The sequence below is a fragment of the Vidua macroura genome, chromosome 2 (assembly GCF_024509145.1).
Source record: "Vidua macroura isolate BioBank_ID:100142 chromosome 2, ASM2450914v1, whole genome shotgun sequence".
Taxonomy (NCBI): Eukaryota; Metazoa; Chordata; class Aves; order Passeriformes; family Viduidae; genus Vidua; species Vidua macroura.
In genome coordinates, this window is record NC_071572.1 from 103,000,080 (window position 1) to 103,015,124 (window position 15,045).

The 15,045-nt window shown below is 40.4% G+C and overlaps 1 protein-coding gene across 4 annotated transcripts in view; it reads left to right on the top strand.

The window, feature by feature from the left end:
- Positions 1-11,243, top strand: part of APP (amyloid beta precursor protein) — a 180,225-nt gene extending 168,982 nt beyond the window's left edge. For all 4 annotated transcript variants that reach the window (XM_053969332.1, XM_053969349.1, XM_053969326.1 and 1 more), the window contains 2 exons: positions 2,352-2,498; positions 10,003-11,243. In XM_053969332.1, coding sequence (XP_053825307.1) covers positions 2,352-2,498; positions 10,003-10,104 — 249 coding nt within the window. In that variant the 3' untranslated portion in view covers positions 10,105-11,243. The remainder of the gene's footprint in view (positions 1-2,351; positions 2,499-10,002) is intronic.
- Positions 11,244-15,045: the final 3,802 nt, after the last annotated feature.

Below are 15,045 nucleotides of genomic sequence, written 5' to 3' on the forward strand. Positions count from 1 at the left end.
CCAGACAGAAATGTTGACTATAAACCTCTTCTGTTTCTTCTTTGTAAGGATATATTATGTGATGAGGTTTCAGTTCCATAGCTTTCAATATCCTGATACTAAACTTGAAAGCATTTTTCCTTAATATATTTTTAAAGCTAAGTAGTGCTGAACATCAAAATTATCATGGGACTCAAATTTGCATTTGAAGTAGACAATCACTCTGTGAAAAGATATTCTGCCATATCTTTGATACCAAGAACTGAGAATTACCAATTGATGAGTTAATCCAAAATGCATTAGCACTAATTTGGGAAAGTCTGACTTGCTTAGCTCAGATGGGTTAAACATGCCAATGGAGCAAACCTGTGCAGGGTGTAGAAGGGAAGGAATTTGCAGGAACGTGTGCTAGACACAGTAGTTACTGGTTGCCATAGTTTTCAGTAGCACCCTTTAGTGTGTAAGTGGTTTGATACCATCTCAAGGAATTAGGTGCTGGGAACTCCCCATACCATGGTGGCTGATGGGGAGGGCATTGCAGTCCCTGCACGTGGTAATCTGTGTCATGCTTAAAATGGGACCTTTCTAGCTTTTCACAGTGTTTTTTGCCATACTTTTTGCTGATAGGTACAACTACTATTTAAAAATCAGTGATCTGTCTTCTAGGTTATCTTTTCAATTGAGAGTGAGCAGGGATTCCGGTATTGCTGAGCAAGTACTGGACTGATGCTTACAAGGCCTTGCTTCCCTGCCACACACCATGTCCTGTCCAATGCCCCTCTACATTTAGCGTTAATTCAAAAGCAGGCAGCAGAAAACACTTTGATCTGTGCATCCATTCTGTGCCATGGTAGAATTTCCTGAAAGAGTCTCCTAAGGATATTGCTTTGAATTCAGCTGCACGTGGTATTTTACATGCAGACCTCTGTATTGGGTTGAAATTGCATTTATTTTCTCCTTTATGGAGGTTCATGTTTGAACTGTACATTAAATTGATTTTCATGGCTCGGAGTGCTTAAGGACTTCCTCTCTTGCGCATGTATATTAGCTTGGGCATTTCACAGTGCTCCTGAATTAGTATAGTAACAGAATTTCAGTCCTAGGCAGGTAAAATTAATGGAAGAAATTACTACTTTGCACTGGTTTATGCCAACACTATCCATTGTTTGTACTTTCTAGTATATTCTTAACTTTATTATAACACATTTCTTGCTTGTGACTAGGAAAAATAGAAATATTTATACTGCATGCTTTATTTAATACCTTTCTAACGAAGGTTGTGTTTATTAAAGAGTGCAAATGTTATACAGCTCAGTATAATTCTTAGCTGGTTTCTTGCTTCCCTCTACATTTTTATTAAATACTTGTCAAAGTATTTAGTCTTTCAGTATGCAATAGTCATGCAATTCTGTGAATGTAATTTATTCTCTAATTATTTTTGCCCATTTTGGTTTAATAATAACAATAACAACAACAACAATAATAATAAAAATAGCCTGCTATTGGCATGCAGACAAAAGGATTGTAATGTATGCTCAGATGTGAAATAATCCTATGTATTCTTTGAATATGGAACAAGGCAATGAAGACAAATCATCCATTTTTTATACCCACTCCTGCTTATAAAGGCCAGTCTTATTATATGCTTAGTAAAGCATCTTGCTGTCCTCTGTTTCCCCTTATCAGTGTATAAAATTCAAGTGGATTTTCTCTGGTTTTCATACAACTATTACCTCCTAGGTCTCACAGAAGTACATCATGCAGATACAGCTTATTCTCTTTACCCTGCAAAATCTTGAAGCACTCCTTCGTGGTCATTTAAATCAGTGATAGCTTTTATTGGCTCATCTCCTTTGGTGTGAGAATTTTCTCCCAGCTGGTTGTGTGCAGGTTTCACTGTAGTTAACAGGTCCTTCACTACTCTTTTATTGAAAAAATGCATCATGGTCCAAACAGGCCACACAGTTGTAAATTTATGACCACACTCTTGATTAGCATTCTGAAAATAAAGAAATATATGTGCTCCTGGGTTACTCCACTCAAGCCTATCACTTGTGCACTTAGCTTGACTCGCTTACTCAAGGAAAAAAGGGAGCTACTCTCTAAGACCTGTGTGAAGCGGAACATGGAGCTGAGTTCCCCTTTAGCACAGCACTGCTACACCACAGGCCATACATATGTCCCAGATTGCTTCTCTCCAGCTTTCAGAGCTTTGTGGCACAGCAGTCCAGGTTTCAGTAATTACCAAGACATGCAGTGCCATTTAATTACTGATGCTTCAATACCCTTTACATTGCTGTGGAAGCTTGGCAGGTTAGTCAACTGTTCAGTGGGCTTTTTATTAGCCATCTTCCTTTATATTTCTTTTGTAGGTGTTCTTTGCTGAAGATGTGGGCTCAAATAAAGGTGCCATCATTGGACTAATGGTGGGAGGTGTTGTCATAGCAACAGTGATTGTCATTACTTTGGTGATGCTGAAGAAGAAGCAGTACACATCTATTCATCATGGGGTTGTGGAGGTAAGAAATGACTTCCAAGCACAACTGGTGTCATCTGTGCAACACAGTCAACACACTGCTCTATAAATATTTACTTTTGAAGGAAGAAACGGTAGTTTTAGCTGTGTTGGCACTGTTGCATCCAGCAGTGTGGAATCAATTTGCTTTATTTAGTAAATGCAAACACAATGTAAACCATGTTATAGTGGGTGTAAAACCACAAAACTTTCTTCTGCAACTATTCCAGACCAATCACTTAATAATGTGAAAGTTCATTTTACAAGAAATGTGACAGTAGCAAATGAGAAGAGACCGCGCAAGAGGAAAAATCTGGTTTTACAGTTGGGAATTCACACACCAATTTTTCTATTTAGTTTTAATGTTTGAGACCGGCCCTCCCATAGCTTGTGCTGTGCACTGCAAGGATTTTCTCCAGACAGGTATTTTATTGTTCTCTGTTCTCTAAATGAGATTTTTTTTGTTGCCATAAACAGCTTTGGATTTATGGCTAATCTGAAACTCATCATTTTGAGAAACAAATAGTATGTAAGATTCTTATATAGGATTTTCAGGATGAAAATCTTTATCTCTTCTCAGTCTGCGAAGGAATTTTGTGGTCAATTTACAGTAATTTAAGATATTTTATCTATTTTATGGCTTTAAGATAAGATCTCTGTAAGTAGAAAAACTTCATTATGAGAACTGGAAGAGGTTCATGTAACTCTTTTTCTTCCTATTTAGTTTGCTGTGTGAGTGTCTGGTTTGCAGATAGTACTTAGTATTAGTAAGGACTTGAGACACGTGTCTATTTTTGCCTTTTAGAATTGGTATTTTTCATTTTTGATTGCAACTGAAGTCTTGATCAAGTCCATAGTTTATGTTGGTTTAATCTTGAGTCAGATTAACCTTGCTTTGGTCTTGCTGGAGACACACATGCTTCATGATGCATTTATTCCACTGTCTGGGATTACAAAGGGTCTTAAGAATTATTTGTGTAAGCCTTTGTCTTAAGCCTATGCTTGTGCATCCTTGTGTCCACACTGTGGTTATCCATGTGGTTTGAAACTTTCCAAAGAGACATGGTCAGAAGATCACCAACAGTGTAGGGTATGTGGGGTGATTTGCACAGAGAGCAACCTGTGCAGAAATTTGGACGAAGAAGCTGAAAATAGCAAACAAGTATCTCAGCTTTAGCTTTTGATGTGATAGCTTTCAGCCCATTTTGTAGAAAATTGAAGCAGATTTTAGTATTAATCCACCAAGCTAGTGGATATCTGGATATCTGCTGCCAACAGTTGTGCCACCAGAGACCCTCCTTTGGGTGAATTTTGTGATAATGGAAAAAGCAGGAACCTTGTTAGGCCAGACTCCAGATCAGACATTGAATGTAGACATACCATTATTGGAGAACATCTTGGTTTGAAAGACAGGTGTCTGCTAAGGAAGGCAGAAGCCTACGTCAGAAAGGAAAATGTAAACCTACTCCCTCCGAATTACTATAATTTTGAAATTAAGGGGCTCTCGGGCAAAGATATGAGGATAGGAATAACAGTTCTTTACTAGTATGTATAAATTAAAAAAAATAACAACAACAAACTACAACTTAATAGGAAAATTAAAAGGCAGTAGTACAAAACCACTGATAGTCAGAATACAACCTGACACCCTGTAGATCAGTGTGTTGGCGGCAGTCTGATTTAATGGTGTTGGTGCAGTCCTTCTAGAGTGACAAATGTCATTCTGTTGAAGCAGTGATCTTGTGTAGTTTTCCTCTGAAGGTCCAGTGGTGGTATGGATGGGTTTGGTCTTCCTCTGGGAATCCAGTGGAAAAAGGCTGATTGTGGTGTTCTAAATCTCAGATTATATCCAGGTTGGCACCCCCCCTGGGTGGAGCACCTCACAATGTAATTTTATGATTTATTTATGTAATTATGATTATTATAATTTTATGATAATTTTATCAGTCATGCAGTGACACTCAATGGCACATTAATAGAAGATATTCCCCTGGAGGGAGGATGAGTCATGGAAGAGATAAAGAACACTGCATCACCTGGTTTTAATAGCTGGCCCATTAACAGAAGATATCCTCCCAGAGTTATGAGGATGGGTTATGGAAGAGATAAAGAACACTGCCCCCACCCGGTTTTAACAGATGATAATAGAATACGTGCTTTTTGTTAAATCTTGCATTGCAACCTAAGACACAGTAGAAGCTTAAAATTCCAGGTGGGTTACACCTGATAGAATGGCACGGCAAAGGTGATTCTGGACTTCTACAAGCTTTCTTTGGTAACAGTGAATTTGGAACTGTTTGCCTAGAAATAACATGCACAAGCTGAATAAGAAATTCATGTCAAAATGACAGCATCACTTAATAAATATTATGTGATTTTTATCTGTAAAAAATTTTACAGATAGAACCATAAAGCTCTAGCATGCAGATGTACCAAGAATATTAGTGGATTTATAGTATCACACTGTAGATTGTGTCACCTTGTGGATTCGCTGGCATTGGCAGCCAGGATTCCTCCTTCTGCCTGACTTGCTCTGTGATCTTCACAGACTACACAGCCTCACTGTCCAAGTTTCTTGCCTGCAAGAAAGGCATAACATCTGGTTTTGTCCTAAGATGGTAACAATTTTGTAGCACTTGTATTGGGGACAAAAAAAAACCCATAGAAGAGCCATATACAATTGATGTTTAATACTAAAATGTCTTCAAAATAAAGCTGTTACATTCTAAAGAGAATTCATTGATTTAGCTACGGCTCACCTCTAGTATACTAGAGTATACTCTACTCTCCATACAGTATACTCTAGTATACTGTGCACAGAAAGTAAGGAAGAGCAAAATCACTTGATGTAAAAATAACTCTACATCAGCTCTAGCTTGGCTGAGTGTATTTTAACTAATTTGCCACCTCTTTGTTGTGTGTCAGAAGTTACTGTGTGAATTTAACCTTGTGATAATGAAACATTACTAAACAGGTCTTGTTCCACCTATGTTCTTGTCTTCCAAAAAGACAAGACTATGTGGTATTCTCTCATTTTCACTATGACTTTTTCTAACAAAATAAGTTATTAAAAATCCTGTTAGCCTTTCTTTAAGCTCTGAGAATGGATATACTTGTCCTATTTAGAAGTGTCATTTTTTTCCCTAGTCTGAGAATAAAAATGTTCCAAAGTTGTTCAGCCTCCCCAGGAAAAGAACGTTCATAGTTAAGTAAATAAATGACTGAGAGATTGAAAATTACTGATTACATGTGCAGACAGGGGCTCCGACAAATATTTTGTCAACCCCAGCTGTCTGCATATTTTCTCCATGAAAGCAGGTGACAAAACAGATTCTCATGTCTCCTATGCACTGGGCAACTGCTGACTGTGTCAGCTTCTCCTCTGTGAGGATATCCTATTCAAAACTCATTTGCTTTCTGACAGAAGCAGGACCTCCAGCAGTGACAACAGGAGGTCTTTGCAGCATGGAGCAGACGCTGAAATTGCTGAAGGGGATAGGTGGGCAAACGGTCTCACAAGAGGTTATCTACCTGACTGAGGTGTTTTTTCAAGAGATATCAGATCACAGAATAGAGAAGTGTTGAACCAGAGCACCTACACCTCTTACATGCTGGGTTCAGCTTCTGCCACCTCCATAATGGGAAGCAAAAAGCTTCTTAAAATGGTGAGGGGCTTTGGGAATTTACTGACAGGGAGATAATTGGGTGCAAAACATGTCATTTGGCAGAGTGGTACCTAGGGCAGATGTTGTAAGGAATGTGAAGGGTTTGGTAGCATCAAAATGGGTAAAAGAAAATAGAAGAGAAGACATTCAGGATGAGTGATAGCACACGTAGGTTGATAGTTAGATGGATTACCCTGCAGCAGAGAGCTACAGGAAGGAGAGGAGGTATCAGCACTAGTTATTTTAAGGGCTGAAGGGGAAATTTAAAAAAAAAAAATTGACTAAGACTGCAAGTTGGATCTTCAGTAAATCCCTTTTATCTATAAATGCCATATTTCAGAGTTTGTTGGGCTTTCACTAGAAACTTCTTATCAAAACAAAATTTTTTAATACTGTACAATTGTGTAAAGGCGTTAAAAAAATCAGTCTTTTTCTACTGTCCTTCCTTTTTTTTTTCCTAATCTCTTTCTCCTTGATTTTCTTCCAAGTGTCTCATCAATTCTTTGGTCTCTTCTGCCTTGCAGTTTTCTTGATTCCTTTTTAATTTATGGTGGTCTCTCACTCCATTTCTTTCTCACAAGCGGGTTATGCTGTATACTTACCACATTTTCTAGTCATGAATAAGAAAAGCTGAGTGAGAGACATAAACTAAAATGAGTGACAGAGTTTGATACAGTATTGTTTGGAGCTTAAAGACAGAAGTCTAGCACATATTTTGGCATCCCCCCTCCTTTGCATCCCAGCCTAGTGGGGGGGTCCTCCTAGTAATGAAAATGCTCTCAGGCTGGTATTGATAAACATGGAACTCTGGTCCATAAATGCCAGAGCTTCATGTTGAGTTTTAATTTTATGCTAGAAGAGAACCTGTTAGTAGGATTAGTTGTGAATTGTGACACCCTCGTGCCATGATTTGAAGAAGCACTGGATCCTCTGAGATAGTGGTGATAACAGTGTAGAAGAACCAGGGCTGACTTGGTGCTGTAGCAGCCCCTTCAAGAGTCAATGGAAGAGTGACTTTTCTCTGCACCTGCTTTTATTCTTATTATCTGTAGGTGCTGAAAAGGCTGCAGGAACATTTGCCATGTTCCTGCTTTGTTCTTGCCTTCGTATCCATGTTCACAACAACTTCAGCAGCAGCTAACAAAATGCTGTTAATGCTGTTAAATTCATGAGTCCTTAGGGTGGGGATTAGGCCTTTGGTACATTTGTACAAAATCTATATGGAATGGGTTTGTTAGGCCCTACTGCTGTTAAACTGCTGGCAAAAAAAGTGCTCTACTGAACAGCAACAGCATCGAGGGATTGCCAGTCAAAGATTCACTGCATATGGATCTAGGTGGTGTAAATTTGTGGAGGGAGAAATTGGCAGCCCCAGAAAGGACAGGTAAAGCTGCAGAAAGCAGCCCAGCCCCTGGGGTAGTGGCAAAGTTGTGTGGTGTGAGGTGTGAGCCTTTCCCCATTCCTCTCCAGCCCTGATCCCAGTGTAGGGGACACAGAGCAGCTGGCACAGACCCTTCTTTAAAATGCCAGCACACAGCTGTACCCTGACTGCTGAGCACATGGCTGTACAGGATGTCTTGGGATTTGGGAGTGGGAGGTTGAAGAGGAGACAGGCTGTGAAATTCCATGGAGTCCTTCTGTCCTTGATGGATCAAAATGATGGTTGACAGCCAAGCTGAGCACTTGGCATGTACATGGGCTGGCCAGGGGAAGCTTGCATCCTTCAGAAGAAAAAAGATTGTCATTTTTTGGAGAGGGGACAGGGAAAGGAAGAAAGTATTCCGTCTTCCCCCCAGTTTCTCAAACAAGGGAGATAAAGCAGGAGTGACCTCTAAGCATGATCTTGCTACTTAAAAACATGTCACATGAGTTGAAGAAATAGGTAGATTTGGGGATTGTTGCGTAAGAGAAATACTGTATGCAAATGCAATTTAAAAAGAAAGAAAGAGAAAGAAAACCTGTATTAAAAGTCCAAGTTATATTGCAGAATTGAAACACAAGGAGCACAGTGTCAGCGCAGCCCAGTGATGCTTTCTGTCTGGCATCCTGTTCCTTGCCCCTTGCCCACAGGAGTCAAGGGGTGCTGAAAGTCTCAGGGCTCCCAGCTGTGAAGAGTTTCACAATAGCTTGTGAGTGAGATATATATATATATATATATAGGTGTATATATATATATATATAGGTATATATATATATAGGTATATGTGTATATGTATATATATATATATGTGTGAGCTATATATTGTGTATATATATATATACACATAGAGCAATATATAACCTTTAAGTTGGATATCTCATGAAAATGTCTAATTATTGTGTAAGAAAAACACATCTGATGGGAGATATAATTGAATGCATGTGCCACACCATAGAGAACCATTTCTTAAATGGCAAATAAAAGAGCATATGAAGTGGAGATGGCTCTGAGAGGAGCCATTTTTTGGTAGGAAATGTGGTTACTGTGTTGTAACCTGCCACAATGAAAGAATAGCTGCAAAAATAAGCTGAAAAGCCTCTGTTATTCCCAAGCATGGGAAGAACATACTTCAGTCTTTCTCCAGGGTATTAGGGAACAACTTACCGACATCCTCTCCTCACTAGGCTGAGATATTTCCAGTATTGCAGAGTAGATATAAATTGGTAGCAGACATCAGTACTTCTTTGCATTTTTATTAAAAGGTTAGATAGAGAAAGTTAGGGTTTCTTGAGAGAATACTACCCTTTCTTAAAGGTCAGTTTGTTGCTGAAGGTGACTTACTGTATTTCCAAGAGGTCACTACTTACAGGAATCCACAGGAAAATATTCATACCTAATACTTAACAGTAGAGTTTAGGCACCTTCCTGATTTTAGACACTGTAAAATTCACTTTTTACCTTTGCTTTTAGGAGCTGTCAAGCACTAGATACATCAGGTAGCAAATGAAATAACTGACAAGCAAACTGTTTTCATAGGTGTTTAGCAAGATAGCAAGGATTCAGTAGATTTTGAATACACAACTCTGCTCATACAGCAGAGGTAAAATACCTAATTTAGATTTAGAGACTGTTCTCACCCACTCTAATTTGATGGAGTTTTGTATTATTGTAATGTTCAGTGAAGGAAGAAATAATCTGGGAAGATACAGGTATTGAATGGAGAAGTCAAAACTGAGCTTCATGCCTGTCTTCCAAGTAATCAAGAAAGGTCCATTTTTGTTAAGTATAAATACTTGGACCACTGCAGACGTGTCAAGGTTTTTGTCACTAAACTGAGCCAAAGTCAGCCTTGGAGGTAGAGGAGTTCTGTGTCCCTAAGTGAAATGGGATTTTTTGCTTACCTTGTGCCTGGCTGCTTTGGCATTTCCTTGCTACTCTATTTTTATCTTTTCCAATTAATTTTTTGTTTTGAGACCACCACACCTGCGACAGATCTGGGAGCACAATGCAGGCAGAAGGCAGACTCAAGCCACTGCTTTTTAGTGAGCTTTTTCTTTTCTTTGGAGCTGAAATTGATCCCAAGTATAGATATTGATAAAAATGCTGGGGGGAAAAATATCTTAGTGAGGGAATAGCAGAGAGAGGCAAACTCCATCCCCCACTTTTTTTTTGGAGAGTTGCTTCCCAAGCCAGACAACAAATTCCAAAGCTGGTCAGCTGGTTTTGAAGTCCTGCAGCAATAAAATGGGTTGTGGAGTTGTTCTTGGTGCATTATCATCTTCTGTTCAAAAGGTGAGCCAGAGGATGCTTTCTGCCCAAACACAGAGGGTATAAAGTATGTTGGATGGCTGTGAAGTGGGGAAACACAGGGTATACCGTGAATTAAGCAGGATTGTGACCCCAGTTGTCCCCTCTCCTGACAGGTGGATGCTGCAGTGACACCAGAGGAGCGCCACCTTTCCAAGATGCAGCAAAATGGCTACGAAAATCCCACATACAAGTTCTTTGAACAGATGCAGAACTAGGACATCATAGCAGCCTCATGAATTGAACAGAAGAGTAATTGCTTCACTGCCCATTGGTGTTCAGTTATAATGTGGAAAGAAAGAAAAAACACTCTGCTTTATTATTTACTCATTCTCGCCTTTTGACAGCTGTGCTGTAACACAAGTAGATGCCTGAACTTGAATTAATAAAATCGGTAATGTATTTTCTCTCTCTTTCTCTTTACATTTCAGTCTTTACACTACATTATTAATGAATGTTTTTTGTGTACTATAAAGAGGTTAGCTGTATTTAACTAGTGCATGGATAGATTCTCTTTCCCAATTATTTATCATGTAGCTCCTTAGCCAGTTGTATATTATTCTTGTGATTTGTGACAAAAATTAGGTCCTAGTTGAAACATGCTTTAAGAATTGATGGGGGATGCTTTCTGTGTCTGTGGGGTTTAGCTGCTTCTCTTTGCTGAGCATTTTTTTCTGATCACTATGCATTTTAAAGTAAACCAACATTTTTTAAAAGTATTTCAGACGAGTTATTGAAATTCTTTTCCTCTGCAACTGCATTTTATTGTATGGATTGTTGCTCCTGCTGTATTAGTGATGTAGAAATCATGAGAATACACATTTGTTTTGTTGTGCCTGTTTTATGTGCACACTTTAGGCATTGAAAAGTAAACTTTATTTTCTTTTCCATGTATCTTTTTGATCTTTAAAAATTATTAAAAAGAGTCCCTGTTAATTGTGAGCACTTCTGGGGGAAGAAGTGCCTGCTGGCCAAAAATTAACGGGAGTCCTCTGCAGGATGATTGTACAGAGCCATTACTTATGAATTGATAGCTTTCTACACTGTGTTACATAAATAAATTAAGAAAAGAATGTGTGGGCAAGAGTTTTCTTTGGAGGCAGAAAACAAAGAGTTCTGAAAGCCATTTAAACAGAATACATGGGTGCTCACACTGGGAGAGAGTTGGGATCCGACAGAGATTGCGGCACTGACAGTTGGACTAGAGCAGAAGGAAGGCAGCAGTGAGATAGGGCAGGAAGTGGGAAGTGCCATCTTTGGCACAGCTACCCTCTAAGATGTCTTTTCCTTTTTTCCTTTTCTTTTACTTTCATTTGTATAACAGTGTTTTAATGTAAATAAATACATTCCTGGAGGAGCCCTGTTGTAGTAGTGCGTTTCTGTGCCAACCACCTACCCTTGCTCATGCAGAGGAGCACGACGTGGATGGCTAACCAACCTCCCACTTTCCTGGCCATTCCCTGGTGTGATTTACCAGCAAGTGCTTCCCTCTCCTCCCCGCACCTCTGCTGGCTTTCTGGCAAGATCCATGCCTTGCAATGTGCTATATTGGTAAAAGCGAGGAGGAGCCTCTCAGACTGCATGCAGCTTGGTTCTGCTGCCTCACACTAAGTGCCCAGGAGGGACAGAACAGCAGCACCACAAATTTTTTTCTGCAGGAAGATGGCAAAGCCATTGGTGAGCTGGGATACATAACCCCCAGCCCAGCATGTTCTCTCCATCGCCTGAGAGTTTCCTTCAGCTCCTGGCCCTCCAGGAGCACTCCTGTGGCACAGGGAGAGCACAGTAACTCACGCCACAGGGCTCTCCTGCCAAGAGAGATGAGACCACAGTAAGCAAGTGGACCTGGGGATCTTCAAGATAGCTTTTATACCCAGTCCAAAATAAGGACTCCTCTGTTCAAACTTGGAAATGGGTTCTGGAATAAAACTGGAGGGGTGTGCTTGTGAAAAAGAAGGTGAATTACTGTTTCTCTACAGTGAATGGGTTAGATAAAGCAAGACTGAAGGAAGAACTAGGAACAGAATAAAGACAGCATGATCTCTTCAGGGAAAGCCTCTTGTAACTCAGTTTGTGTGCAAGCCATGGCAGCCTCTTCTTCAGCATCACTGGCAGCTTATGTCTTGGCAAGCAAGATGAGGCATGGCTGCAGTGGGGCTGCATAGCTCAGGCAAATGGCTGAGTCACTCCCGACTTCAACTAGGAGAAAATAATAGTTTCCAGTCCTGTTACTCACTAGTCCTTCCCCATCCATGATCTTACACAAAACCTCACCTTTTCACCTGCTGGCCTGGAACACAGCCATGCTGGCAGATTGGCCAGGAGGGATGTTTAGTCAGTGAGGGAACAACCAGATCAGGGACTTTCAGAAGCCATGTGTGGAGATTCAGGATAATGAGGTAGCACCAACTACTCTGAACCAGTAGTAGGAAAAACTGCAGAGCTTCCCATTGCCTGTTACCAACAAAGTGCTTATTCCTTTTGCTCTTCCATCTCTACTGTGTCAAGGGAATTCATCTCAAGAGATCAGAACACTGGAAGTGGTTGGTCTTATTTGCAGGCCTTGGAGTACCAGTGTGTTACAAAAAACTTACAAAATACCCCCAGAGGATTTACATTCTCCAGTTTTAAAACTAAACTGGTTGGACCTGAGTAATGTGTGATGATAAGCAGAGGCTTTCAGGCCCCAAACTGCTAATTTTCTTTTTTTTTTAATAAATATTTAGGTTTAAGCTTGTGTCTGTTTGTGTAATTGTTGTTATATAGGTCACACATAACACCTAGAAATGAATACACAGGACGGTCTTCTGTGCACATGACCAGTATCATAGAAGAAGATCTCACTTCAGGGGGAAGGCAGGATGTAATTCAATTTAGCCTAGTCTCATTGGGCTAAATGGAATTACATCCAATTTTGGATTGTATTAAATGCAAAACAAAAGAGGGATTATCAAAGTTCATTCGAGAGGAAGCTGGAGTAATCCATAAGATACAGAGAACCACTGGCCTTTAGAGCAAATTTAATTTATAATACCATGATTCCATGCAATCCCAGTTATAGAAAAATGCAATTGCTTTGAACACCAATTCCCAGACAATCAAGCCTCCCGGTGTGGGGTTATGTGTCCAGTGAGATTCTGGTGCTGCTCTTGCTACTTGTGCATGAGCAGTTAATAAATTACTGTTTTATGCACTGATTCAGTGATCAGGTTTAATGATTCCCTCCACACACACTCTCCTGAAAGAAAGGCAGTAAGAGCACACCATGATATGCATGGAAAGCACAAAGCGTGAACAAAGTTCCCAAAACTGCAAGAGAAACACTCCCACAGCTGCTCCAACTCTGGAAGCTGATGTTCCCAGGTAAAAGTGGCAGCATCCTGCCCACCTCTAGCCATGCAAGCTCCTTATTGTGGAAAGGTTATGTTAGGTATGAACAAACACAAAGTAGAAAAGCTGACAGAGGACAGTAGCTGAATGCTTTGCTTCTAAGTGTGGGATTGATTGGGTATCACCCTCTTCAGCAATAAACCAGGCAGGGCCACTGAATGCAGCCATGGACTGGAAACAAAATGCTATTCCCCAGCCCTGAGGAAATTACTCTTGGAGGGGTGGGGGAATAAGTAAAATAAAAATATCAAATGTCTGTTGAATTGATCTATTAAATGTGAGAAGTTTTCTAGCCTGTTCATTTCAACAGAACATGGTTAGAGTGTGTTTGCACTGCAGGTTCATCAGCAGAGCTGGTGAGGGTGGTCCCTGGCAAGCGAGAGTGGTGCCAGGCAGGGTTGAGAGCCAGCCCAAGGCTCCTCAGCCCTTGGGCTATCCTGGCAGTCTTGCACTGGCTGGCTTGCGTTGGCTTGCTCAGGTTAATGAGTACCATGTGCAAGGTGAAGCTTCGGACATTTTCAGGCACATAGTAGTGGAGTCACCACAAAATGTGCCATGCTCTGCATTCAGTATCTGCCTCCAAATCAGACTGGAGAACCAACATTTGGGGATATGGTTTAGGGGTGGTTATGGTGGTGCTGGGTTGACAGTTGTACTAGATGATCTTGAGAGTGTCTTTCCAACCTTGATGGTGCTGTGTTTCTCTGACTACATGGTGATCTAGGAAAAGCAAACCAAGGCTTTGTGTTGCCTTTGCAGACAACACCTCACAGCAGCTGTATCTTCCTCTAGGTCTCTTGTGATCTTTGCACAGCTCCAAATCTCCATCCTCATTGTGTCTGCACTTACCAAAGCAATTTTGGAGGGCCTTCACTGTGTGGCCAAATGGCTCATTTTTATTGTTTAAACTAATGGATTTTGTGGGCAGTAGGCAAGCTGCTGTTAAAGTGCTTCCAGGCAGCACGCATGAAAACACCCTAATGATACATAAGAACAGGTTACAAATAACACTGTCTGCTTGTATTTGTCTGCACTTTTTCCATCACTTGAAAATGAGTGGCTCAATTAAGTCAGGCTTACAATGGCTCTTCTCTCTCATTGCTTTCCAGCAATTATCTACTCCTCCTCCTTCCTACAAGAAGTAAGCACTGAATATTCCTCACAGCTTTCTGCAATCCTGGGAAATTTATTTGGCTGACTATACAGCAAAATCTTTCAAGGTTCCAAATAGAAGTATTGAGATTCATATCAAAGTAATTAAATATTCAGGCTTTAATAGGATTCTTAGTTAAAGCTGAATTTGGACACTGAATTAGAAAGCAAGTGTCCCTAACTAGTGTCTCCCATATATGGTCTTCAGCATCTGTTGTGAGGAGACACCATAGGAGCTGGGCTTGTTTCATATGAAGAAACAAGAGAGAGGATCTCATCAGTACATAAAAATACCTCAAAGTAGGTTTTTAGGAAGATGGTAGCAGACTTTTCAGTGGTGCTTCGTGACAGGATGAGAAGTAATGGCTATAAACTAAAACACCAGAAGATCCACCTCAACAAGAGGAGGAATTTCTTTCCATGGAAAGTGGCAGAGCACTGGAACAGGTTGCCCAGGGAGGTCCTGGGTTCTCCCTCTCTGGAGACATTCCAAACCCACCTGGACACATTTCTGTGTCATCTGCTCAAGGTGACCCTGCCTGGGCAGAGAGGTTGGACTGGATGATCTCCAGAGGTCCTTTCCAACCCTGACATTTTCGTGGTTCTGTGTTTGTAAC